This window comes from Choloepus didactylus, chromosome 22 (assembly GCF_015220235.1).
Source record: "Choloepus didactylus isolate mChoDid1 chromosome 22, mChoDid1.pri, whole genome shotgun sequence".
Classification (NCBI taxonomy): Eukaryota; Metazoa; Chordata; class Mammalia; order Pilosa; family Megalonychidae; genus Choloepus; species Choloepus didactylus.
Genome location: NC_051328.1, coordinates 39499112 through 39525825, shown reverse-complemented (window position 1 = coordinate 39525825; position 26714 = coordinate 39499112). Strand labels below are relative to the sequence as shown.

At 44.5% G+C, this 26714-nt stretch overlaps 1 protein-coding gene across 2 annotated transcripts in view; it reads right to left on the bottom strand.

Annotated features, from left to right (window-relative positions):
• Positions 1 to 11649: 11649 nt before the first annotated feature.
• Positions 11650 to 26714, bottom strand: part of ATP2C2 (ATPase secretory pathway Ca2+ transporting 2) — an 83978-nt gene continuing 68913 nt past the window's right edge. For both annotated transcript variants that reach the window (XM_037816096.1, XM_037816097.1), the window contains 8 exons: positions 26581 to 26631; positions 25266 to 25432; positions 20231 to 20299; positions 20033 to 20149; positions 19274 to 19421; positions 14077 to 14175; positions 13779 to 13920; positions 11650 to 12035 (listed from right to left, as the gene is read on the bottom strand). In XM_037816096.1, the coding sequence (XP_037672024.1) occupies positions 11917 to 12035; positions 13779 to 13920; positions 14077 to 14175; positions 19274 to 19421; positions 20033 to 20149; positions 20231 to 20299; positions 25266 to 25432; positions 26581 to 26631 (912 nt within the window). In that variant the 3' untranslated portion in view covers positions 11650 to 11916. The remainder of the gene's footprint in view (positions 12036 to 13778; positions 13921 to 14076; positions 14176 to 19273; positions 19422 to 20032; positions 20150 to 20230; positions 20300 to 25265; positions 25433 to 26580; positions 26632 to 26714) is intronic.

Below are 26714 nucleotides of genomic sequence, written 5' to 3'. Positions count from 1 at the left end.
TGCTTTAATTCTAAAGTTTTGCCAGCCTCAAAAAGTAATTTAGAACCCTATGGGGGACCCATGGAGTCTTTTACCATTAAGTGTGACATCAGCTGTAGGTTTCCTGTGGGTGCTCATCCACTTGGGGACGTTTCCTGGTTGGCTGACAGTTTCTGTCGTGACTGGGGGTTGAATTTTGTCAAATGCTTTTCCTGCCTCACTTGATGTGGCCATATCGTTTGGCTTCTTTAGGCTGTCGTCATGGTGGATTGCATTCTTTGATATTTGAATACTGAGCTAGACTGACATTCCTGTACGAAGCCCTCTTGGTCGTGGAACACTGAACTTTTTATATATGGTTGGGTCTTACTTGCTAATGTCTTGTAGAGGATTTTTGTGCCTGTGTTCATGTGTTCTTTTAGTGTACTCTCTTTGTCTGATTTTAGTATCAGAGTAATTCTGGCCTCATAAAATGAGTTGTGTCCCCCCCTTTATTTTGCAAGGAATGGTATAGAATTGTTATTCATGTGTTTAGTGCACTGAAACCATATTTACCTTGGAGACTTTTTTTTTTTTTTTGGTAAGGTTTTTAAACTACAAATTCAGAACCTTTAATAGTAATAGGACTACACAGACTATTTGTTTCTTCAGCAAATTTTGACAGCTTGTGGTTTTTAAGGAATTGGTTTATTTCATCTAACTTCTCAAATTCATATGTATAAATTGTTCATAATATTCCCTTATTATTGTAATATCTTGCAGGGTTTGTAGTAATATACCCTCTGTCATTCCTGATATTGGTAATTGTGTTTTGTCTCTTTTTTCCCTTTGGTAAACCTCTAGCAAGACTGGCAATTTTATTGATCTTTTCAAAAAACTACTTTCAGTTTGATTGATTTTTCTCTATTTTTGTTTTTGTGTACATTGATTTCTGTTCTTTATTATTTTTATCTTGGTGAATGGTCCACATGCCTTTAAGAATGTGTATTCTGCTACTGATGGATGGGGTGTCTTATAAAAGTAAGTCAAGGTAAGTTGCCTGACACTGTTGTCAAGTGTACTGTCCTTGCTGATTTTGTTGTTGTTGAGATACGTCACGTCCCATAAAACTCACCATTTTAAGTGGCTTTTAGTATATTTTCAGTATTGTACAACCATCACCAAATATGATTCCAGAACATTTTCATCACCCCCAAAAGAAACTCTGCATCTCTTAACAGCCAATTCCTGTCAGTCCCTGACAAGCACAGATCTATGCATTTACCTCTTCTGCATATGAATGAGTCGTAACAACATGTGGCCTTTTGTGTCTGGCTATGTTGTAGCCTGGAGCAGTACCTCATTCCTTCTTACATCTGAATATTCCTTGTGTAGCTATACCACATGTTGTCTCTCTGTCAGTTGTGGACATTGGGGTTGTTTCCACTTTTTGGCTATTATGAAAAACACTGCTATGAAAATTCACGCACAAGTTTTTGTGTGGACATATATTTTCAGTTCTCTTGGGTGTACACCTGCAAGGGGAATTGCTGAGTCATGTGGTAACTGTTTAACTTTTTAGTGAACTGCCAAACAGCTTCTATAGTGGCTGTACCATTTTGCATTCCCACCAGCAGCGTTTGACGGTTTCAGTTTCTCCCATCTTTGACACTTATTGTGACCTTCCTCCTCCTTTTCTTGAAAAATATTATAGCCATCCTAGTGGATATCTTGTTCTGGATTTGATTTGAATTTTCTTAATGATTTATGATGTTGAGCATCTTTTTATGTGCTTATTGGCCACTTGCATATCATCTTTGGAGTAATTGCTATTCAAATGTTTTGCCCATTTTTAAACTGGTTTACTTGTCTTTTTATTGTTGAGCTGTAAGTGCTATTTATATATTCTGGATACTAGGCCCTTATCAGATATATGATTTGCAGATATTTTCTCCTACTCTGTGGGTTGTGTTTTCACTTTCTTGATAGTGTCCTTGGTACAAATGTTTTTAATTTTGATGAGGTTCAGTTTATCTATTTTTTCTTTGGTTGCTTGTGTTTTTGGTATTAACTATCCTTGCTGATTTCTGCCTACTTATCAATACCTTTCTCTCACAAATTTATAGAATATCTCCAACTAAAATTGTGATTTACTTCTCCTTGCAGTTCTATCAGTTTTTGCTTTTATGTGATTGAAGCTCTCCAATTAGGTACATAAGTGTTTAGGATTCTTATGTCCTCTTGAGTGACTGACCCCTTTATCCTTATGGAATGATCTACTCTTTGCTGTGAAATCAAAGTACTTTGATATTAATATAGGCACTCCAGCTTTCTTTTGACTAATGCTAGCATGACATCTTTTTCCATGATTTTACTTTTAATGTTAGTGTATTTATATTTAAAGTGTATTTTTTGTAGGCAGCATATAGTTTTTTTTTTTTAATCCAACCAGACAATTGCTGCCTTTTAATTGGTGTGTTTAGACCATTTACATTTAATGTGATTATTGGTATATTTAGGTTTGAATCTGTTATTATGCTGTTTGTTTTCTATTTGTCCCATCCGTTCTTTGTTCCTTTTTTCTTCCCTTTCTGCCTTTTTTTGGATTAGTCAAGTATTTCTTTTAAAGTAAACATCTTAAAAATTGGAATAGTAGTTACTAAAGATAGACTCATCATACCTAAAAATATAACAAATATAGTTTGGTGGTAGATTAGTTTAGGGGTAGATTTAAATAATTCACTCAGCTGTGAGTGGATCTTCACATGGATTTCGAACAGTCATTGTTCTGAGAACAGCCCCTCTTTCGTGAGCTTTCTTCTCACAGAAGATAACTGGCTGTGTTTAGGAGGAAGAGGTCCTTTCCTATTCTTTGTCCACATCCTTGACCATCTTCCTGTAGATGTGCTTCTGATATGCATAATTCACATTTCTATACACCTTTTGAATCTTCTGGTCTATTTCCAAGCATTTATTTTCCTCCTCAGTTGATTTTCTCTGAGGTTGCGTTACATGTAGTTGATGTACTTCGGGTGGGATTTGAAGTTTCAGCTGAAGCTTCTGAATTTCATATTCAGGGTATGAATTTTCAGATGGCAAAGACACGTGTTCTAGAGAGTTTTTATTTGACCTGTGAGCTTTTCTTCACATGGTTTGCTGAATAATTTTGCTTTTCTCCTTCAAGACTTCTAGAGGAAACATTTAAGTTCACGGCATCAGTGAGTTTGTCGAATCAACTGCGGAGGGATCGACTTAATGCTGTTTTTCACCTCCCCTTTTTATCTAATTCCAAGTACCCCTTATCCATGCGGTCTTCCCCAAGGAGATGAAGCAAACCTGTGGTATTCAGCACACTTTCAGTGAGAGATTTTGTATGGCTATCTCTCTTGTATGACCTGTTTCATTCATGCATTGGAGTGTTCAAGCATTTTCATCTGTTCCTCAGGTTCCTACACCCTTTCTTTCCCGCCTGCAGTTTCCCGGGCAGGTGCTTGTTCACTTTCCCGAACATGAGTGTTTTCATTCATAGTCTGTCATTTTCTCTCACGTTGTCCTACATTCTTCTTAGATGCTCTTAAGATGTCTTTCTGCACGAGTCCCCTGGGATCTGACGGGCTTTGCTGCCTCCTCGAGTGACCATGTCGTCCTTGAGAGTGAGGTGTCACTACTCCAGGACATGGAAGTTTGGGGGGCATGCTTTTCTGTCCTCTCTCGAGAGCGGCTGCTGTGTCTTCGAGTGAGGAGCTGTTCCGGTGTTTGTGGGGTGCTTCTCCCTGACTGTGGGATGTTCTACAGCCCTTGCAGGAATACTTTTGGCTGGCTCTTCTTGACTCAAAGTGTGTTGGCTCTTTAGTATAAAAACTACCATAGCAGATTCCCAGGATCTCCCAGGGAAACTCAGAGACACCTGGGGCTTGACTCAGGCAGAACTGGGCAGCGGTTCCAGGGCCATTTGGGGAGACATTTTGGTGGCCATCACCAGGCCCTCAGTGGCTCTGGAGGGCTCCTCAGTGCTGCCTCCAGGGACCAGTATCCTGAGAGCCACGACGGCCACACAGAACGCTGTGGAGGGTCCATCTCTAAGGCAAAACCAGCACCTGGTCGCCAGGTCAAACCATATACTGGGCTTGGGTATCTTCAAAATTATTTCATTTTACCCTGTTTGTTGGCTTATCAGCTTTAACTTATTTTAGTGGTTCCTTTTGCGTATAGAGTGTATATCTTTAAATTAACACATACTACCTTCTAGTGGCACCGTGTCACTTCACAGATAGCACAGGCGCCTTCCAGCAGTTGACGCCACCCCACCCCCCAGTCCTTCCGCTGCTGCTGTCATGCACTTTACTTCTACATGTGTTGTCAGCATCACAGTACATTATTTTTTATTAAGCTATCTTATCTTTCAAAGAGATCTAAATAATAAGAAAACACTCATATATATTTACCCGGGTGGTTACCGTTTCTGGTGCACTTCATTCCTATACATTGTTATTTTCCTCCATCTGAAGGACCTCCTTTAACATTTTTTATAGTGCAGGTCTGCCAGTTATGAATTCTCTCAGCTTTTGTATATCTGAAAACATTATTGTATCTTCATTTTTGAAATATTTAGAAGTCTGGCATGTGGTGGTTTTTTTTTTTTTTTTTTTTTTTAATCTTTCATTACTTTAAAGATGTTCTCCCACTGTCTTCTCAGTTACATTGTTTGAGGATAAATATGTCATCCTTCTCTTGTTCCTCTGTATATAACATGGTCTTAAGATTTTATCAGCAGTTTTAGACAATTTGGTTATGATGTGCCTTGCTGTAGTTCTTCATGTTTCCTGTGCTTGGGAGTCACTGGGCATCTTGAATCTCTGAGTTTATAGTTGTCATCAAGCTTGGGAGGTTGTCATCCATTATTTATTCAAATATTTTTCTGTCTTCCCCTCTCTTCCTCTTCTTCAGGGATTCCAGTTACCCACATATTAGTCTTCTTGAAGTTGTCCGACAGCTCACGGATGCTCTTTTCATTTCTTTGGTATATTTTCTTTATTTCTGTTTCATGTTGGATATTTTCTATTGCTATGCCTTCAAATTCACTAATGTTTTCTTCCACGATGTCTAATCTGTCAATCTCCTCTCAGACCTAGTTTTCATCTCTAGAAGTTTGATTCTGGTCTTTTAAAAATACCTACCTAACTTTTTGAATATGTGGACTAGAGATATGATAGCAGTTTTAATGTGCTTCTCTACTAATTCTAACATCTGTGTCACTTCTGGGTTGACTTGATTGATTATTCTTGTTTTTCTTCCTGTTTGTATCCTGGTAATCTTTGGATGGTAGACATTCTTGTAGTGCTATAAATATTCCTTAGCTTAGTTCTGGGGTGCGGTTCAATTACCTGAAAACAGTTTGATCCTTTCAGGTCTTGCTTTTACAATTTGTTAGGTGGGTCCTCGGCAGTGCTCAGTCTAGGGCTCATTATTCCCTGATACCAAGTATTTTGAGCACTCTACCCAATGCCCTGGAATTTTGAGTTTGTATGGTCTGATTTGTGGGAGCAGGTACCATTTCTATTCCAGTGTAAAATCCAGGCACTGTTCTTTCTCATCCTATCAGGTGGTTCTTTTCCAAACCTTGAGTAGTTTCCTTACACGTAGGCACTCAAGGCAGACCCTCTGTGATGTCCAGGGTTCTCTCTCCTCTTGATATTGTATCCGATGAACCCTGGCTGCCTTGGTCTCCCTGGACTCTCAGCTCCGTGTCCTCAACTGAGGGCATCGGCTGAGCTCAGCCTCAGTTTCCCCCACTCTGCTGTGGCCTGGAAATGCTCATGCAGGAAGCTGTGGAGATCGTGGGGCTCCCTTTAGTAGGGACCACTGTCCTCCGCTGCCTGATTTCCAGTGTTTTAAAACAAGCTACATGTATTTTGTCTGTGTGTTTTTGTTCGGATTGGTTGTTTTAGGAGAAAGGGCAAATCTGGCCTTTTACTCCATCTTCATTGGAAACAGAGGTTCACCCTAGTTTTGACTGATTGTATTGTTAGTATTAGTTTTTCCAGTGTTTACTTCTATGCCTTTATATAACATCTCTTTTTATCATCACCCCATGTGAAAGATAGGGCAGTCATCACATTAACCCCACTCCCCACCTTTGCCCCCTCCCACGTTTTCTTAGTTGTCACTACTACATTAGCATGATTTTTTACAGCATTTAAATTCTTTTCTGTAACCACCAATCCCACAGTTGTTTAAGCCTCAATCACACACTTAATGAAGTTGATGCTCATTTAACTTGGTTGGCTGAAATTTGTCCTTTAGACTCATCAAGAGGGAGTCACGAGAAGTGTAGTTTCTGAATATTTGCATCATGTTTTTCCCCCTGAGGGCTTTATAGGAGGCTCCCTGATCTTCCAGTGCTGAGTGCTGTTAAGGGGAAGGGTCTGGGTCCCCTGAGGATTCTTAGTCTGTCTTGGAAGTAACTGGACTAGGACGAGTCTCTGTGACCACAAGCTGGTTTTGATGTGCCTTGTAAGGTTATGAAGTCATGTTTTTTGCTTTAGGAAAATTTTCACGAACGATGTCTTTGTTTTATTCTTTCCTTGGGATGTCTGTTGGATCTGTTTTGACTTCCATGTCTATAATTTTTTTCTCTAATTTCTCTTCAAGAGAAACCCCACTTCAGGTTTCTCTTCTTTCCCAATCCTATCTTCCACATCTGAGTTTTATTATTATTATTATTATTATTATTTTAATTGAGATTGTTCAGATACCATACAATTATCCAAAGATCCAAAGTGTACAATCACTTGCCCTTGGGTACCCTCATACAGCTGTGCATCCATCACACATAATTTTTGTTCAATTTTTAGAAACTTTTCATTACTCCAGACAAGAAATAAAGTGAAAGATGAAAAAAGAAAAAAAGAAAAGGAAACTCTAGTCCTCCCCTATCCCTAACCAACCCCCTTCAATTGTTGACTCGTAGTATTGATATAGTACTTCTGTTACTGTTTATGAAAAAATGTTGAAATACTACTAACTGTGGTATATAGTTTGTAATAGGTATATAGTTCTTCCCTATATGCCCCTCTATTATTAACTTCTAACTGTATTGTCATACATTTGTTCTGGTTCATGGAAGTGATTTCTAGTATTTGTACAGTTGATCATGGACATTGTCCACCATAGGATTCAGTTTTATACATTCCCATCTTTTGATCTCCAACTTTCCTTCTGGTGACATATATGACTCTGAGCTTCCCCTTTCCACCTCATTCACACACCATTCGGCGCTGTTAGTTATTCTCACATCTTGCTACCGACACCCCTGTTCATTTCCAAACATTTAAGTTCATCCTAATTGAACATTCTGCTCATACTAAGCAACCACTCCCCATTCTTAAGCCTCATCCTATATCTTGGTACCTTATATTTCATGTCTATGAGTTTACATATTATAATTAGTTCCTATCAGTGAGACCCTGCAATAATTGTCCTTATGTGTCTGGCTTATTTCACTCAGTAGATTGCCCTCAAGCTTTTGTCATCAACCCATTTTTTTTTTTTAATGTGGTTTTGTTCACTCACCATACATTCCATCCCAAGTAAATAATTGATGGTTCTCTGCATGGTCATACATTTATGTGTTCCCCACCTTCACCACTATCTATATAAGGGCATCTACATTTCTTCCACAAGGCAGGAGGGAGAGTCAAAGAAGGTAGAGAGGCAAAAGAAAGAGGAAAAAAAAATGACAGCTAGGAAGCAGCAAAAGGAAAAATAACCTTAAATCAAAGTAGAGTAAAGAGTCAGACACCACCACCAATGTCAAGTGTCTAACATGCCTCCCCTATCCCCCCCTCTTATCTGCATTCACCTTGGTGTATCACCTTTGTTACATTAAAGGAAGCATAATACAATGATTCTATTAGTTACAGACTCTAGTTTATGCTGATTGCATCCCTCCCCCAATGCCTCCCCATTTTTAATACCTTGCAAGGTTGACATTTGCTTGTTCTCCCTTGTAAAAGAACATATTTGTACATTTTATCACAATTGTTGAATATTCTAGATTTCACCAAGTTACACAGTCCCAGTCGTTATCTTTCCTCCTTTCTTGTGGTGTCTCACATGCTCCCCACCTTTCTCTCTCAACCGTATTCATAGTTACCTTTGCTCAGTGTACTTACATTGTTGTGCTACCATCTCCCAAAATTGTGTTCCAAACCACGCACTCCTGTCTTCTATCACCCTGTAGTGCTCCCTTTAGTATTTCCTGTAGGGCAGGTGTCTTGTTCACAAAGTCTCTCATTGTCTATTTGTCAGAAAATATTTTGAGCTCTCCCTCATATTTGAAGGACAGCTTTGCTGGATATAGGATTCTTGGTTGGCGGTTTTTCTCTTTCAGTATCTTAAATATATCACACCACTTCCTTCTTGCCTCCATGGTTTCTGCTGAGAGATCCGCACATAGTCTTATTAAGCTTCCTTTGTATGTAATGGATCGCTTTCCTCTTGCTGCTTTCAGGATTCTCTTTGTCTTTGACATGTGATAATCTGATTATTAAGTGTCTTGGCGTAGGCCTATTCATATCTCTTCTGTTTGGAGTACGCTGCGCTTCTTGGATCTGTTATTTTATGTCTTTCATAAGAGATGGGAAATTTTCATTAATTATTTCCTCTATTATTGCTTCTGTCCCCTTTCCCTTCTCTTCTTCTGGGACACCAATGATACGTACATTATTGTACTTTGTTTCATCCTTGAGTACCTGGAGACGTTGCTCATATTTTTTCATTCTTTTCTCCATCTGCTCCTTTGCATGTGGGCTTTCAGGTGTTTTGTTCTCCAGTTCCTGAGTGTTTTCTTTTGCCTCTTGAGATCTGTTGTATGTTTCCATTGTGTCTTTCATCTCTTGTGTTGTGCCTTTCATTTCCATAGATTCTACTAGTTGTTTTTTTGAACTTTTGATTTCTGCCATATATATGTCCAGTGTTTCCTTTACAGCCTCTATCTCTTTTGCAATATCTTCTCTAAACTTTTTGATCTGATTTAGCATTAGTTGTTTAAACTCCTGTATCTCGGTTGAAGTGTCCGTTTGTTCCTTTGACTGGGCCATAACTTTGTTTTTCTTAGTGTAGGTTGTAATTTTCTGTTGTCTAGGCATGGTTTCCTTGGTTATCCAAATCAGGTTTTCCCAGACCAGAACAGGCTCAGGTCCCAGAGGGAAGAAATATTCAGTATCTGGTTTCCCTGAGGGTGTGTCTTAGAAAATTGCTCCACCCTTTGATGCCTCGGGTCACTGTGCTTTTCTGCCCAGCAGGTGACGCCTGTTAGCCTATAATTCTTGACTGGTGTGAGGAGGTATGGCCGTGTTCCCCCAGGCTCTGGGGTCTGGTTGTGAATGGAAAGGGCCCCACCCCTTTCCTCCTAGAGAAGACAGACCCCCCAGGTGGAGGTCATTAGCATTTCAATGGTCTCTCTCTCTGCTTGTGCTGTCTCCACCCTTCCCGGAGTCACAGCCCTGGAAACTGAAAATGACTGGGGCTTTCTCCACTGAGCCGAAAAAGAAACAGATAGTCCCCTTCAGACCCAGTCCAAGGCGACCCTCCGGCTCTCCAAGGTCAGTCGTCACCCAAAGCCTCTGTCTTTTTGGGGATTTGTACCTGTAGTGAGCAGTTCACACTCACTACTTAAAACCCCAGTTGGAGCTCAGCTGAGCTATATTCGCTTGCTGGGAGAGAGCGTCTCTCTGGCACCACGAGGCTTTGCAGCTCAGGCTATGGGGGAGGGGGTCTCATGACTTGGATCCGCAGGTTTTACTTACAGATTTTATGCTGTGTTCTCAGGCATTCCTCCCAATTCAGGTTGGTGTATGATGAGTGGATGGTCTCGTTTGTCCCCCCGCAGTTATTCTGGATTATTTACTAGTTGTTTCTGGTTTTTTGTAGTTGTTCCAGGGGGACTACTTAGCTTCCACTCCTCTCTATGCCGCCATCTTGCCCCGCCTCCCACATCTGAGTTTTGATTTCAGCACCTGGACTCTTCTTTTCCTGCTTTCCCTCTAGCCTTCATTTCTGGGATGGTTTTATTTTTGCTTCACTCCTTCCTGAGTTTGTTCTGCCCATTGACTGTCCACTCACTCCTGTCCTGAGTCCCAGAGGTCATCTTCTCTGAGAGCCCTTTGACTCATTTCGTGGCTGTTCTTTTCCTCTCTGCCCCTTTCTGTTTTGCAGTCTTTTTGTATAGAACCTAGCCTAGTTTCGATGAGTTGTCAACATGACACATCTGTGCACTCGGACCAAGAAACAGAGCACTGCTGGGAGCACAGAACATCTTAATACTTATTGGCCATTTAGGTTCTTTTGTGATGTTCCTGATCAGAACTGTTTTTATTGATTTGTGGGTGCTCTTTATATAGTCTAGTTATGACTCCTTTGCCCAATGTAAGTATTGCAAATCTCTTCTCCCACTCTGTGGGTTGTCTTTTCAGTCTCTTACTGTGTCTTGATGAAAAGAAGTCCTTCATTTTAATGTAGTTTTATTTTCCTTTATGATCAGCATTTTGTATCCATTTAATAAAGTTTTGCCTATCCCAAGGTCATGAATATATTCTATGTTCTAAAAGTTTTACTGTTTTGCCTTTTAGGTTTAGATCTATAATCTGTCATGAATTCTGTTTCATATGGTATGAAGTAAGGGTTAACAGTGATTTGTTGTGGTTATTACAAAGATCAGTTGGCTCAGATTCTTTTTGAGTATTGATTCACTTTTGCATGAGAAGCTTATTTCTTGTTTGTTAGCAGTTTGTCAAGGGAGGTTGGGCAGCAGGAAGTCTCCCTGGTTCAGAGGGAAGCCCTGGCAGGCTGTACATGGGACATGATCCAGTGTTCACCTCTCTAAGACTGGCAGCTGCTGGGGAGACACCACACCTGTCCTAGACGTTTCTTCTCCAGCCAGTCCCCTGGGTCCTGCTTCCTGCAGGGACGGCACATCCTCGTCTCCTCATTTAGCCCTAGCGTCATGGAGGTAGCACTGACTTCACCCAGTTCCCCCAAACAGGGTTTGTTGGCTGTGAACCCTGCTTTGGGAAACTTGAGACTTTGCTTGGGAGCTGCAGGGGTCCACTCTGGCCCTCCTCACCCTGCCCAGCCCAGGTTATCACCAAGCTGGACAACCCTTCATCACAGCTGTGAGGGCTGGGGTGACAGATGTGACCTCATTTCATGAAAGGTTCCATTTCTGGTTCCCCTTGGTGGTTTTTGCCTGGGTTCAGACAGAAGGTGACTGGGGGGCAGATACTTCTTAAAAACCGTTCTTGAGGTCAGTGGGAAATAAGGTTGGTTGGGAAATATTTGGGTTCCTGGTTTTTGAGAGGAAGTCCACTTACCGTTTCTCTCCAAAAACCAAGCCCTTCATTTAGGGGTTTGGGATGTGATAGCTTCTCACCTCATCCAGCTCCCAGATGGCATAAAGCATGACCTGGCCACTTCTGGAAAAACACCATCTAACCATCAGAATCATAGTTGTGCATCTTGCATGGAACACACAAGTCCCAACTTGGTCTCACGTCCAGTAACGGGCAGAGACATGACCGCCAGCCCCAGTCTGTCCCCAACTCCTTATTCTTATCCCACCAGCTGCTGGGCATATTCTTAACCAATAGCCTGCATTGCATCAAACCAAGCTACAAAGCACGTGCACAGACGTGGTTAATAAAAATCATTGTGATTTAATAAATAGCGAGATGTTTCTGTCCAGCCTTCACTGTGCATCCCAGGACACTGGGAGACTAGTGGACACAGGCCCAGGTCCTCCGGAGAACCGTGATGAGATTCCTGCTGATTTCCATGAAGGATCAAGTGAGTGGCCTAATGCTACAGTTTCCTAAAAATATTCCCCTGGAGAGTGCACACTGAGGAAGGGTCACATAAAAATAGAGATTCTTTCTGGGATCTGACGCTGGGCGGGGTCCACTATACGTCTTCATGGTGGATCTGGGCTTTCTTGGTTCCGCAGCAGTATTTTTCACATACTTTGAGGAGCTCCGACAAAAGGAACACGGATGAGGCCAATCCAGTTAAAAACAACAGATCTGCCAGAAGGTGAAAGGAGAGAAAGGTGAGAGAGCATGTGCAGCCCCCTGCAGGCCCTTCCCTGCTGCCCCCCCAGGACTCCCCTCACCACGGAGCATGAAGCCCTGCTGTGGCTTCTTTCCCCTTCCCCTTCCTCCTCCTTTCTAGAAAGAGGCCAGTGGCCAGGACCTGGGAGCTGAGGTGCAGCCCTTCTCACTCTCTCGAGGGGGTGCAGATCTTTCCAACCCAGGACCCCAAATGCTTTCAGCGCCCACTCCACGAGGAGCAGCCAGGCTTTCCAGGAAAACTCGGGGCAGCTCAGAGCAAGGGGTGGGTGTTACAGACGCTGCGCTATGAAGGAATTTTAGCAGCCCCCTCCTTCGGTGGAGCAGAGGGTCAGGCATTGCTTCTTGGAAAAGCTTCAACCATCGCTCGGGGTTCCCGGTCTGGTCCGGTCACCCTGACTCGTCCTGCTGGACTAACTCCTGCAGTCCCCCCAGGGGTGCTGGGTCCTCGGCTCAGAATGCGCCCCCGACGCCCTGTCGTGCGCGATTCATCACAAACAGGCTGCCTGAGCACAGTCACGCGATCCCTTCAGCGTTGCTAAGTTCACTTTCTTCCCAGTGGATGGAAGCATCTTTTTTTCAGCTCCTTGTCTTTCTCTTCACTGCTGCTGTGTGGCATCCAAAGGCGACCCACCGTTGACACCCCATTTCAGATTACGGGGAAGGAGGAATTGATGTTCCTGTCTTGCCTGAAGGTTTTAAGTGAATTTGTCGCCATTTCTCAGCCCTGCGGGGTGACTGTTACCCGGGTCTACCCTGCCGTTTGTCCTGGGGGCTGACGTGGGACTGCACCACCAGCCTCGCCTGGCCCCTGGCTTATGGTTGGGTACTTGCCCCAGCTCCCTCCAAAGCCGCTCAGCCCATGGTCGCTGCACGGCCCTCCCCTTCAGAAGTGGCGTCTGTGGTCTCTGCTACCCCCTTTGCCATCGCAGCTTCCGAGACAGGTGGCCGAGCCAAACGAAGCAGCTTGCAGAGAAAGAACTCAGAAGCCTGAGTAGCTCTCCAGGGTTCCGCACCAGGGGGTGTAAGACCCGTGGAAGCAGGTGTTTCTAAATCATGGCCCCATCAGCAAAAACTAGGATCACTCTGCAGCCTGTCTTCAGGTAAGAGGTCAGTCTCACCAGCCCCCGATTAAAACCCATCCGGCGCCACAGGGCTAAGGTCAGGCTCCCTGGGTGGGGCTCACGGGGCCCCTCCTGGGCTAAGCCCAACCATCTTCCCTCCCGAGCAGTCCCAGAGCCTCGCACAACTCGGGGAGAGCCTCTGGCCCTGCGGCTGGGATGCTATTCTCCTTTCAACCCCAAAGCCCCACTGCTTGCTGGAGGTGCCACTCTCTGTACCTCCTCTGCCTTCTCTGTGTCCCCCATCACAGCCGGAGTGCAAGTCTCAGTTCTGCAACTCAGTACCACTTCCTCCAGGGAGTCTGCCCTGACTGCACCCATATCACCACCCCACCCCACATCCAATCTGTTCAACTCCTTTCTTACGTGCTCTCCTTTCCTTAAGCAAGTGGCTCCCATGTCTAGTCCCTTGAGGAAAGAATTGCCTCACACATGGATTTACCACTTCAAAGTCTGGGAAGTTCAGCTCTAAAGCTAGTAAAAACTCCTTGTGCTCTGCAGCTCCAGGGTCCAGCTTCCAGGGTGGTGTATCATCTCACTGGTTTACAGGACTTTCTCTTACACCCCCTCTACTCACCCAACGCTCCCAGATCCTCGGTCTGGAAGATCCTCTGCAGGGGCGGGATGTAAACCACGGCCAGCTGGCCCAGAATCGACCCGAGGACGGAGTAGAGGAACATACGGTTCCTGAAAAAGCCGATCTCAAATATCAACTTGGTCTGCAGGGAGGAGAAGGCAACGTGTTGGCAGGTGCACAGCCCATACCCCACGTGAAGCCCCCAGCGCCCACGTCAAACGAGCCGTTCAGTGGCCGCAGCCAGTTACGGGAGAGTACCAGCCGAGACCCTGTCTGTGTTCGGGGCAGATAGTCTCACCTGGGAGCGGCACGTTAAGGCATTGAAGAGATCGAAAAACACGAAGCAGGTGAAGGTCATGGTTGTGGTGCGTGGGGTGCTTGCTCTGTCCTCGGGAATCTAAAACGCACAGGGATGCGAGGTCGCAGAGGAAGACGACAGAATTCCTTGTGATACGATTCATTAGGCACCCGGGAGCCGTGAAGATGGGGCAGAGGTCCCGCAGGCCACCTCCACTCACCACTCCCCGGGACAGGCCAGGGGGTCCAGCACCTCAGCCAACACCTCCCTTCAAGCCTGAGGTCAGCTGGGGCAACACCAGGACTACTCCGGAGCCACATGCTGCTTTGCAGCCATCTGAGGTCCCAGCCCCTCTTCTGGCACCTGGGAGGGCACCATTAGCCCTTCATTAGGAAGCTTTAGCTGCTGGAAACGGTAATGCCGCCCCTGAGCTGGAGCAGAAGCAGCTGCAAGGAAATGCCTCCTCTAGCAGGAAGCATGGCGTCCCCAGGGGGTGCTGCCCTAGAGCCCACTGAGCAGAATTTCACCGGCTCCAAGGAAAACTAGGACCTTTGAGGTTTCCTACCTAAGCTCACCTTCTAGTCTAGAGGTTTTCACACTTGTTCTCACATCAGAATCCCCCGGAGAGCGTGTTAAAATCATGGCTCTGATTTGGTGGGGCCTGAGCTCCTGCATTTCCCACCTGCTGCCGTGGGACCCTGCTCTGAGGACGCTGTGCTAGAACACGAAGGCACAGCCTTGCTGACCTTCCAGAGCAGGTGAGAATTTGGGGAAAAGCAAAGCTGCCCTTCCTGGGGTGGAGATGGGGGAAGTCACTCGAGAAGGACGTCATGCCAGGCGCAGGGTGAGTTGGAGGAGGTGAGCCCTTGGTTTAAAGTACTAGACAAAGCGCCTGCCCCAGGTAGCCATCCAGTTCACTGTACGAGGCTTGGGGGCTCCCTGACCCTGTGGGTCGCAAAAGAAAAATGACCCGTAACAAAGTCTGGGGCAAAATATCACCTCTGGAAGGGGTGACATCAGCAAAATGGTGGAGGAGGCAGCTCCTAACATACATCCCTCTATAGAAACATGGAAAAACAAGCAGAATCTAAAAGCCAATTTTGTCAGAACTCTGGAAAACAAAGGTTTACAGCAACCAAGCAAATGATGACTCGAGAAGAACTTTTAAAAATGGTAGGAAAGCCTTGTGGAGCTCTCACTTGCTGACCCCACCCCCTGGCTTACTGACGGTCTGAGGATGACAGGCTGCATTCGCAGTATGGGATCCCGGCTCTTGGTTCCAGGGAAAGCAGAGCAGGCCTTATGCACAAATTGTTCTTACCAGCCTGCAGGTTACTACCTGAAGGAGACTAATCCAAGGCACCTGCTGTTTTGCCTAATGCAGAGCCCACTCGGCGGAAAAGTGGGTGGGGGTTCTTCTGTGGGTGTTCTTCAAAAACACTGTAAGGCAAATGAGTGTGAACGCCACAGCTGGAGAAAAAGATTGGGGTTGAAACATACAACAGACTGCCTAGGAGGAAAAGCTGGGGAGAGTTTCTTTGGGAAATTATACTGGTTATATTGGGGAATATAGAGAGCCCCATATAGGTCCAGAAGAGATGCATCCTCTGACCGAAGAGTTCGCTAAGCTTTCCCTGCCGGCTCCTCAGTGCAGGCAGGAGATGAAGGCTGAGAGAGTGACAGCTTGGCTAAGTGTCAAAGAGTGCCCTAGCCCAGAACAGTCCACAGAGAATAGAAGGTTTTTTGTTTCTTTTTATGTTTTTAAGCTCCCAGCATTCAAGGAAATCTCTGTCCAAACGCTGGCTGAACACAAGCTAAAAGAATAGAGACTCAAGTCTTCGCAAAAAGTTTGGAAAAATCACTAAACAAATGGATGACTTCAACTATCAAGAACAACAAACCCTGGGGAAGGGGTGAGAATCTGATTTTCAGAGTTACTGCATCATACTATTCAAATGTCCAGTCTTCAATAACAACTACAAAATAAAAACGTACAGATAAATAGGAAAGACTAATCCATTCAAAGGAAAAATATTGAGGGAAACCATCCCAGACATTAGACTTAATAGAAACGACTTTAAATCAATGGTATTAAGTAGGCTCAAAGAGCTCAAGGAAACCAGGAAAATTAGGAATGAACAAAGTGAGAATATCAATAAAGAGACAGAAATTATAAAAGGAACCAAGTAGAAATAAAATAACTGAAACGAAAAATTCACTGACGTTTTAACAGCAGGTTTGAGCAGGCAGAAGCAAGGATCAGTGAACATAAATACAGGACAATTGAAATTATCCAGCCTAGAAACCAAAACAAAATAGAATGAAGAAAAGTGAAAAGTGCCTAAGGGATTCCATTAGACAGACCATAATACTCATCATGGAATAAAGAGGAGACAAAGGGAAAGAAAGAATGTTTGAAGAAATAATGGTCACAAAACTTTCCAAATTTGATGAAAGACATGAATCTGCACATTCAAGGTCAATGAACTCCAGGCAGGATAAACCCAAAGAGATTCACACCAGGACACATTATAATCAGCTTGCTGAAAGAGAATCTTGAAAGCAGCCAGAAAGGTAGTTCATCACAAAAAGAGTCAAGGCAACAAGAATGATTATAGTGTTACATTTTGGGGGTATGGGTGGAAGAATGACATATTTTAAATGCTAAAAGGAAAAACTGTCAACCAAAAATTCTTTATCCAAAAAAATTATCCTTCAAGAATGAAGGAGACACTAAAACATTCACAGATAAACCAAACTTATGGAGTTCATCACTACAAGAAATGCTAAAGGGAGTCCTGCAGACTAAATGAAAGGACACCGGAGAGTAACTTGAAATCAGATGAAGAAATAAAAAACACTAATAAAGATAACTATATAGATAAATATAAATGTCAGTATTGTCCTTTTAGATCATAACTTCCCTTTTTTTCCATATATGACTTAAAAGACAAAAGCATGAAGCATTAATTATAAAACTATTACTGAGTACAATGTATAAATATGTAATCTGTGACAATGACAATATAAACAGGAAAAGGAGATGTATAGGAGCAAAATGTATATTATAGAGACTAAGTTGATATTATTCAACTTAGTTGTAAAAAGTTTATTGGGTTAATTGTAACCCCCAAGGAATGAAAATGGCACCCTACAAAAAAATCAACTAAAGAAAAAAAAAAAAGGAGGAACTGAGGAACAAAAACATGTAACGCATACAGAAAAAAAAATTTAAATGGCAGAAGTACCTCCTTAGTAATTACTTTAAATGTAAATGGATTAACGTCTCCAATTAAAAGGCAGAGTTTGGTAGAATGAATTAAATACAACTCATCTATATGCTGCCTACAAGAGACTCACAATACAAATACACAAAGAGGTCAAAGTTAAAAGGATCGAAAAGGTCCTATGCAAATAGTAAGCACAAGAGAGCTTGGGTGGTTATGTATCAATCAGACAAAATAGATTTTAAGTCAAAAAAGTTTGCAAGAGACAAAAGACATTATAGATTGATAAAAGTTTCAATACTTCAAGAAGATATATAACAAATATATACTGCCTAACAAGAGTTCCAAAACATGAGGCAACAATGCACAAAACTGAAGGGAGAACAGACACTCCAATACCCCACTTTCAATAATGGGTGGAACAACCAGAGAAATGATCAGTAAGGAAACAGAGGACTTGCACGACCCTATAAACCAACAGCAACATACAGAACACTCCACCCTCAAACAGCAGAATACACATTCTTCTCAAGTGCACATAGAACATTCTCCAGAACAGACCATATGTTAGGCTACAAAACAAGTTTGAAAATATACAAAGTATATTTTTTTATCACAATGAAATTAGACAGAGACGAGAAGGAAAACTGTAAAACTCCCAAATATGTGGAAATTGATATATACTCTTAACTAATGGGTCAAAGAAAAACTCACAAGAGGAGTTAGAAAATGTCTAGAATGAAAATGAAAACACAACATATCAAAACTTATGATGCTAAGGCAGTGCTCAGGGGAATTCACATCTGTAAATGCCTACATTAAAATGAAGAAAGATCTCAAACCAGTAAACTGTACACCTTAAGGGACTAGAAAAAGAAAGCTGAATTTAAAGCTAGTGGAATGAGACAATAAAAATTAGATCACAGATAAATGGAGAATACAAAAACAACAGAGAAAATCAACAAAATTAGTTGATTTTTTTAAAAGATCAACAAAATTGACAAACCTTTCACTAGATTGAGGAAAAAGAAAAAAATTACTCAAATCAGAAATGAAACATTACTGACTTTACAGAAATAAAGATCATAAGAGATTACAATAAACTGTACACCAACAAATTTGATGAAATGGGCAAATTTCTAGAATCATATAAACTGCCAAAACAGACTCAAGAAGAAATAGAAAATCTCAACAGACCAATAACATGCAAGGAGGATTGCATTAGTAATCAAAAACCTCCCAACAAAGAAAAGTCCAGGACCAGATGGCTTCATTGGTGAATTCTAGAAAAGGACAAATATTGTATGATTCCACTTACATGAACTATCTAGAATGGGAAGATTCATCAAGATAGAAAGCAGAGTTGAGGTGGCTGGGGGGAAGGAGAGATACTGCCTAAGGGGTTATCATCTGGGTTGATGAAAAAAAATTGGTAATAGATAGTGGTGAAGGTTGTATATAATATTGGAGTTTGTTTAATGTCATTGAATTGTCAATTAAAAATGGTTAAAATGGCAAATTATGTATTTATATATATAAAACCACAATAAGACACCACCTGTAGAGAATAAAATTGGCATTTCTTTAAGTAGATTTCAAATGGTTTCCTGGTGACAATAAAAAGTAGTCGGGGCACCCTCGCCCATTTAGAATAAAATCTGAATTCTTTCCCCTGCCCATGAGACCTTACGTCTCCTGCCCCCTGCCTCTCGGCCCGTCCTTCGCAGCCTGTGTCTGGAACGCTGGCCTGATGCCCACGCGGCTCGCTGCCTCCCCTCTTTTGGGCTCTGTCACCCCTTCCCCTCTCAGCCCTGCAGCACCGACAGCTCCTGGGGCTGTACCCATTCCTCCCCCTGAGTGCAGCAGGAGCCACGGGGCTGGAGTGCTGCCCTGCCAGTCCCTGCCCAGCACCTGCCCGGCCTGGGGGCACCGTAAATGCTCGTGGGATGAGCGCGGGATGACCCCCTCACCTCCTTCCAGAAGACAAAGAGGGTCCCGCTGATGATGACGGCGGCGGAGAGCAGGATCCTCAGGACCAGGGCTCTGCTGACGATGGTGTCCTTGATGTTTCTGGGCGGCCGTCTCAGGGTGTCCTTGTCAACTGGTTCCACCCCCAGGCTGCTCAGGAGAAGGACACGGAACGCTCTGAGATAAGCCGTCGGAAAATGCAGCTTTGAAAAGAGGCGCAACAAGTAACCAAATCATGGCAGGTGACACCCAGGCCGGCTCAGCCTCCTGGGCCCTCAAGTCGGCCTCATCCAACCACGAGCACCTCCTCCGCACCAACCACTGTTCTGGGAACCAGGGACACAGCAGGGAACAAAAGAAAATCCCTGCCTCCAGGAAGCGGACATTCTAGAGGGGGAGAGATTATAATCACACAAGGAAATACGCGTGCATTTATTTTCCCATCCAGGGAAAAATAAACCAGGGTAAGGAGACAGAGTGAGGAGGCTGCTGCCAGAGTAACCAGGGAAGGCTGCCTGGAGGCGGTGGCCTGAATGAAGAGAGGGAGGGACCCACGTTCCATCACCTCCTGCTCCTGCCTGCCCGGCTGCTGCCCCCCAATCCCCATGCCCCGTCTTTCTTTCCCTCCATCGTAAGGTGCATCGCGCACACGCGAGGTTTCTGGGACCCCTGCCGGGCGGTGGCGGTGTGGGCGCATCTCAGTCCCCCGGGCCTGGGCGCACAGTGGGGTGCAGGGCGCGCGCCCCCGGCCGGCGCCTCACCTCTGCGCCGGCGGCCCGTCCATGATGATGTTGATCCACAGGATCTGCATGGCGTTGAGGGGGCTGGGCAGGTCGCACACGGTGGACAGCGTGATGAGGCTCAGCGCCGAGATGCTCCTGCGGACACGGGCGGTCAGCGGCGCCCACCAGCGCAGGACGCGCATCGCCCCCGCGCGCGCACAAGGCCGGGCTACTTACGTGCTCAGCTGAAAGCGGATGAAGTTTTTGATGTTAAAAAAGATCCCCTTGCCTTCCTCCACGGCGCTCCTGCAAGAGGAGAAGGCGCTTGTCGGCGCTGAAGTGCTGTGGAGCGGGGGAAGCAGCGGCGACCACCTCGGAGGAGACCCGGGACCCTGGACCCACACCCCGGCAGGAGATGCTGTCCTGATGCCCCCACCCCCACGCCCCCAGCCCCATCAGCCCTCTGCCCAAGGGGTACCCTTGAGGCCTCCCATCAGATGGTAAATTACTGTCATCATCAGCCCAGGGACCACAGGTACGTCCCCCATTCCAGGCTCCCTGAAATGCTTAATGCATCTCGGGCTTCCCCAGTGAGGAGGGTGCAGCAAAACATGTAATGCAGAAAATCAGTCCCTGGGGCGGCGGAGGCTGAAAAGCATCATCTGCTTGTATTTTCAGAGGGCTGTTAGTGAAAGCCCTTTAGAAACTTGACCGTGCAATACCCCTATCACCACCCTTGTTTTTTTTTTCCTAAGGGGATAAAAACTCTAGTGTTTTAAGGATCTCTCGGGTGAATCCATTTGTAATGAAAAGACTCCTTTGGTCAAGTGGATAACCACATCAAATTCCAATAATTGTTCATTCGGATTTTTGATACCAGACTGTAAAAACTCTCCTGTACTCCCATCGTGATTTACTTATGAATGAATTAACTAATTAAAACAAGAATTAAAATTAGACTCAAAGGGAAGATATATCAATTAAGAGAAAAACACAGAAAAGTGAAAAAGACTAACAGTTTTTTTTCCCCCCTAATCCCCCAATCTAGAGATCACAGCATATTAATGACTTGGGGCATTTCCATCCTGGCTCTTTTCTTCTTTTTTTTTTTTTTTTGAACAGAAAGAAAAACAATTTTATCATTGAATTAGCTTTAAACTGGAATGTGATACAGCTCAGGAAATTCAACAGAGACCACAAAGAAAAAAAGGATTCTCACCCTTTTATCTGGCCAAGCAGACATGACCCATTACATCCTTGTTCTCAAGAAAAAGGAAAACTAAACGAAGAGGACCGGAAAGCACCACTTGTTAATCACGGTTCATCTTAAATTCGCTTGGAAAGTGGGGTGGGTGATCTTTGTGTTTGCTCATTGCCTCTATCCAAAGGAATAAGAAAAACTTCTCCTATCTCTAGGACAGGAAAATGGTTACAGCTCGGAGCCCGATGCCCGAGTTAAACTCCCATGGATATGTGGAGGCCAGGCACTGACTTCCTTGACATTTACCTTTTACAGGGTGGCGCCCAGGTCCTTGAGAAGGACATTCTCGGGCCATAAAGCAGGCAAAGACTTGTTTAACTTTTAAAAAGATGTACATACACGTCAGAGGGTCAGAGACGGGATTTACAATGACAACTTTTCTAAAGAATGCTCTAAGAAGGAAGGGGGAGGGGGTCTTGTTCCCTTTTAGCACCAGCAAAAAATGTTGCTTTCTTTTTTGATTTATATTTACCCTTACAATCCCCTTTTTGTTACTACAAAATAGTAACACCACAATTTTCTGATTACCTCTTGCCGTTCTACCTTTCTCTGGGCAAGTTGCAACCATCGAAATATCTGGCAAGTCCAAAGTAAAATTCAAAGCAAAGTAATTTTCAGGATTACAACAGGGTGAATTTAAAAATTCAGTATGGTATTTTTCTTGGAGGTGTAACTTTTAAGTATATCATACCAGTGGTGGATGGTTAAATTAGATTCCTGATCAGCAATGCACAAAAATTCTCCGTCACATTCAGACATATATTTCACTGTTGTTAATTACGTCCACGAGGTTGTGCTACCATCATCACCATCCATGATTAAAATATTTCCATTGTCCCAAATAGGAACCCTGTACATTTCAAGCCTTAACTTCTCCTTCCCTATCTCCACCCCATCCCCTGGTAACCTATATTCTAGATTCTGACTATGAGTTTGTGCTTATTCTATTTATTTCAAATCAGTGAGACCATGTGATATTTATCCTCCCTACTTTTGTCTAGTCTGGCTTATTTCATTCAACATGATGTCTTCAAGGTTAAAAGGGGAAATATTAGGCTGTATATATGTTAACAGAATAAAAATTAAAAAAAAAAATCCAAATCCATAGAACTACATAAACAGTGAACCCTAAATTAAACCATGGATTATAGTTAATGGTACAATTATTAAAATGAGCCCTCATCAAGTATAACAAATGTTCCACACCCATACAAGGTGCTAATAATATGGTGGTAAATGGGAATCCTGTATGATTGTTCTGTAAACCCATAGCTTCTTTAATAAAAAAAAAATTTTTTTTTAAAAAGGAACAGTTGTTAAAAACTAAGGAATCAGAAACACTGGTTAAAAACTAAGGAAATCTGAATAAAGTATGGGCTTTAGTTCATAATAATGTATCAATATTGGTTCATTAACTGTAACAAATATGCCACACTATTATAGCAATTTATCTGTAAATCTAAAACTGTTCTAAAAATAAAGTTCACTTGAAAAAAAATTCTTTGTCATATATCAATTTTATAAACTGTTATGATCTCCTTATAGCTTGTACTTTCAAATACTTAACTATTGAGTATTAATTTGTAGTTCCTTATGAAGTTTTACCCAATCCAACTGAAGAAGTAGCTTAACTCTGGAGCCTGAAAATTTAAAATTTTAATTAAGAAGTCTTGTTTTGTAAGGTCCAATAAATTTCTCATGAATTCTCGTCAATCACCTAAGTATCACTATCAGATTTACATGATTGTTTAGGCTCTTGGGTAATTATTCCATCTTTCCAAGTAATTTTTCCTAGATGTGAGTCACAAAGGCCCCCACGGACATTATCGAGTGTCAAGGCCTTATTATGAGGCGCTGGTTTAAGAGTCCACATTGAACTTCCAATGTTTGATGTACATGGTTCCAATTGTTTTAGGTCCAGGGGCGAACCCATCCTATGGGCCATTTCTGCATAGGTCCAAATCAATAGTTATAGAACAGTCAACTGAATCTCCCTGCACGTCAGGGATCCACCTTATCTACTACACCAAGAGCGGAGAGAAGTTGCCCCCCCACTTTAATCTAGTGACATCAGACGTGTCTTTTGCCATCTCTGTGTGTTAAAGCCAGATTTCTTTGTCTATCAATTTAATTAGATATTTCTCTTTTCTGCACCATCCATCTACCTCTTTGGGTGCAGTCACAGTCCCAACAACTAATTGTTCCCTTAAACACAAACAATCCTGTAATCCTGCACTACTGATGATATCGTGGAACTACTTTATGGCCAATTGTTGCTGGACCCTACATGTGAGTGCCCTGAGAGTTTTGTGGGACCCAGCACCCCCACATTAAACTATTCTGAGTCTGAATCCAACTTTTAACAAATAGTTGTTTGTTTTTAGTAAAACGCGATTCTTAAAGTAATTGGAATAGCCAGTAATGGAAATAGCGAGGCAGTCTATGAGACTAGTAGTAGATTTGCTAGAGTACTTCTTTCAGTTACTCTAGAAAAGCTGAATTTCAAGTCCCTTGTGGAACCCCAGCCCAGTCGCCCCGTGGTGCTGGTTTCACCTGGGAAGCAGGGAGCCGTCTGAGATGTTCTTTCCCGGTGATAGCTGTCTGGGTCACCAGCAGCCTTGGAAAGAGCCCCTCCCAAAGCAGCCACGGCCCGGCTCTCCTGGGAACTCCTCTGCGCGGACGGAATCTCCTTCTTGATAGGGTGGTCGCCTCCTCCGGCGGGTCCTTCCAGCCCCCGTAACTCTAAGCCTCAGGGTTGCTTCAGCTGAAGGCTTCAAGGGCAGCTGTCAGCAACCCCCCACATGGGTCTCCAGCACCGAGTTCCTCCATGTCGGGGGCGGGGGTGGCAGTCACGTCCCTCGGCCACCGTACCTGCTGCAGTGGTGACCATGGGGGCCCCAACGTGGCCCCAGCCTGGCCCTCAGCAGGCTGCGCAGCTCAGGAACTGCTGGACGTTCCCGTCCTCATTGCCAGATTGTGGAGGAAACATAATTATAAACAGAATACCCCTGGAACAGTAAAATAAAATAAGCTCCCAAGTTTCATTCCAAGTGTGGCCTGATAAAAATAGCTCCAGAGATTGGTCCAGAACGTTGTGAAATACAACTTGCTGATGTCCATTTCAAGCAACCTACTTTGAGTGTCCATCTGGTTCTTGCCAGGATCCTGACTAGGGAAGGCCTTAGGCTCACAATTCCGCATGAGATCTTTGCATGAAGGGAAAGAGTCCACGCTGGACACACTAGCTGCATCCCAGGCACTGCCCTCGACACGAAGAGTTCACTTCCACATGCCCCGAGCTTGGTAAGGGCTTCACGGTCCCTCCATCCTTGCGGGCTGGGCACCTATCTAGCCTGTATGGATTTCATCCCCACTGCTTTCTGTCTCCACCCAGCACCACTGTGGCCTTTGCCACAAGTCGATTCTCTTGCCATTTGGTCACCCACGTGCCAGTGCTCGGGCGATGGCTGATGGCGTCCCTCCATCTCTCTTTCCAAAGCACAAAAAGTGGATACCAACACAAATGCAACACTGGGCCCACACGGAATATATTCAGTTTTACATTTTTTTCACCTAACATTACAATGTGAGCATGTCTCTGTGCTGTTGACATATTTTCCAAAGGTCCGTGGCATTCCCGTGCCCGGGTTTGCCTGGTGCTGTCAGCACACTGGCCCGCATCTCTTCTGCCTGCCCCACCCTGGCCTTTAGGGTCAGGCAAGCCTGTCAGCACATTAGGTGCACCTGGACACTGCACGGGCCTAGAACATTCCCCCAGGTGCCACGTGGGATCAACCCCCTGGCCCTGCTTTGAGATGGCTCTTGTGCTTGGACCTGGGGACACGGGCCGCAGCGATGTGTCTCGAGATGCCTCCCAGGGACATTGCAGGACCTGCCAGCGGCGAGATACTTGCTAGGCGTCCCCAGGACAGCAGAGCCCGGGGAGGAGCTGCTTACCCCAGGCATCCTTGCCCTCAGGCCAAAAAATACCCGAAGAGCAGTTTAACTCACATGATGGCAGAGAAGTCGTCGTCCACCAGGATCATGTCAGCGGCCTCCTTGCTAACGTCCGTCCCCGTCTGCCCCATGGCGATGCCAATGTCAGCTGACTTCAGGGCCACCGCGTCGTTCACCCCGTCGCCAGTCATGGCCACAACTGCCCCCGACTCCTGCAAAGCCTTGGGGGACAGGAGGGGACTGGAGGCTGCAGCCAGAGTGACTTCCTTCTGGGCCCTTCCCTCCCTACAGCCCCGGCCCAGCTAGCTGTGGGAAAACAGGCAAGTCCTTGAACTTCCCGGCCTCAGTTTCTCCATCTGCAAAGTGGGGTCAACAATCCCTGCTCCAGGCAGCTGTCATGAGGCCTGAACCAGGACAACCAACGTGACAGGAAAGGATCTGCAACTGTTATTACAATCAATAAACAACTATCAGTAACTCATCCTGAAACCATGAAGTGCCCAGTAAGTATTGATAATTTCTTTGTAGAATAACTTGCAGAGCTTTACCATGTAAAGCCAAAACACAAAACAAAAACAAAAACAAAGTAACATAAAGGAAAAAACACAACTACTAAAGAATTAAAGAGCAAAATTCCAACGCATGCACGGCCAGGAAAACCAAGCACATCTGGCAGGGCAATATCTGCACAATCAGAAAATTACATCGAGCCTTTCCTGAGCACAGCACCGACAGCCTCACAGGCCTGGCGTCATTGAATCCTCTTGCCAACCTTGTGAATTAGTGACTGTCCTTAATTTCATCCCCATTTTATAAATGAGAACACTAAGGCATGGAGTTAAATAATGCCAATGAGCACCCAACTAAAAAGGGAGAGCCTCTGTTTTCATTCTGCACTTTGCAGCACCCCCTCCAGCTCCTCATCTCAGGTGTGTGTGGCAAATGGCTCCCCAGTTCCCTGCTTCTTCTCATTAGAAATGGAGCCCCCCAGGTTTTAGCTGGGCATTGGCCACCCAGCTAGACAGCACATTTCCCACAATCCCTTGCAGCTAATCATGGCCACGTGACTAAGTCTGGCCAATGCCCTTTAGTGCCGCACACTTACAGAGGGAGCTGCTTGCCCGCCCGGCTCGCCCCTCCTCCCCGCTGGCTGGGAAAAGGCAACCCCTGAGCAGCTGCCTCAGACCTGGAGAAGGAAGCTGCATTCTGAGGACGGCCAAGCTGCCTACCAGCTTGGGCCTCGGATCACCCCCGGAGCAGAGCTGCCCACACACCCTGTGCTGTAACTTGAGAGAGAAATGCGCTCCTTGAGCCACTGTGTTTGGGCCTCTTGGCTACAGCGGCCCGTCCCCTGCCTCCCACAGCATACCTTGATGATTTTCAATTTGTGCTTTGGGCTGGTCCTGTAGAAGACAGACACCTGGAAATAAACAGAAGAGGAAAGAGCCGATGACAGTGGAGCTGAGAGTAAGATCCCACCCACCCCTGCCCCAGCGGGTCCTC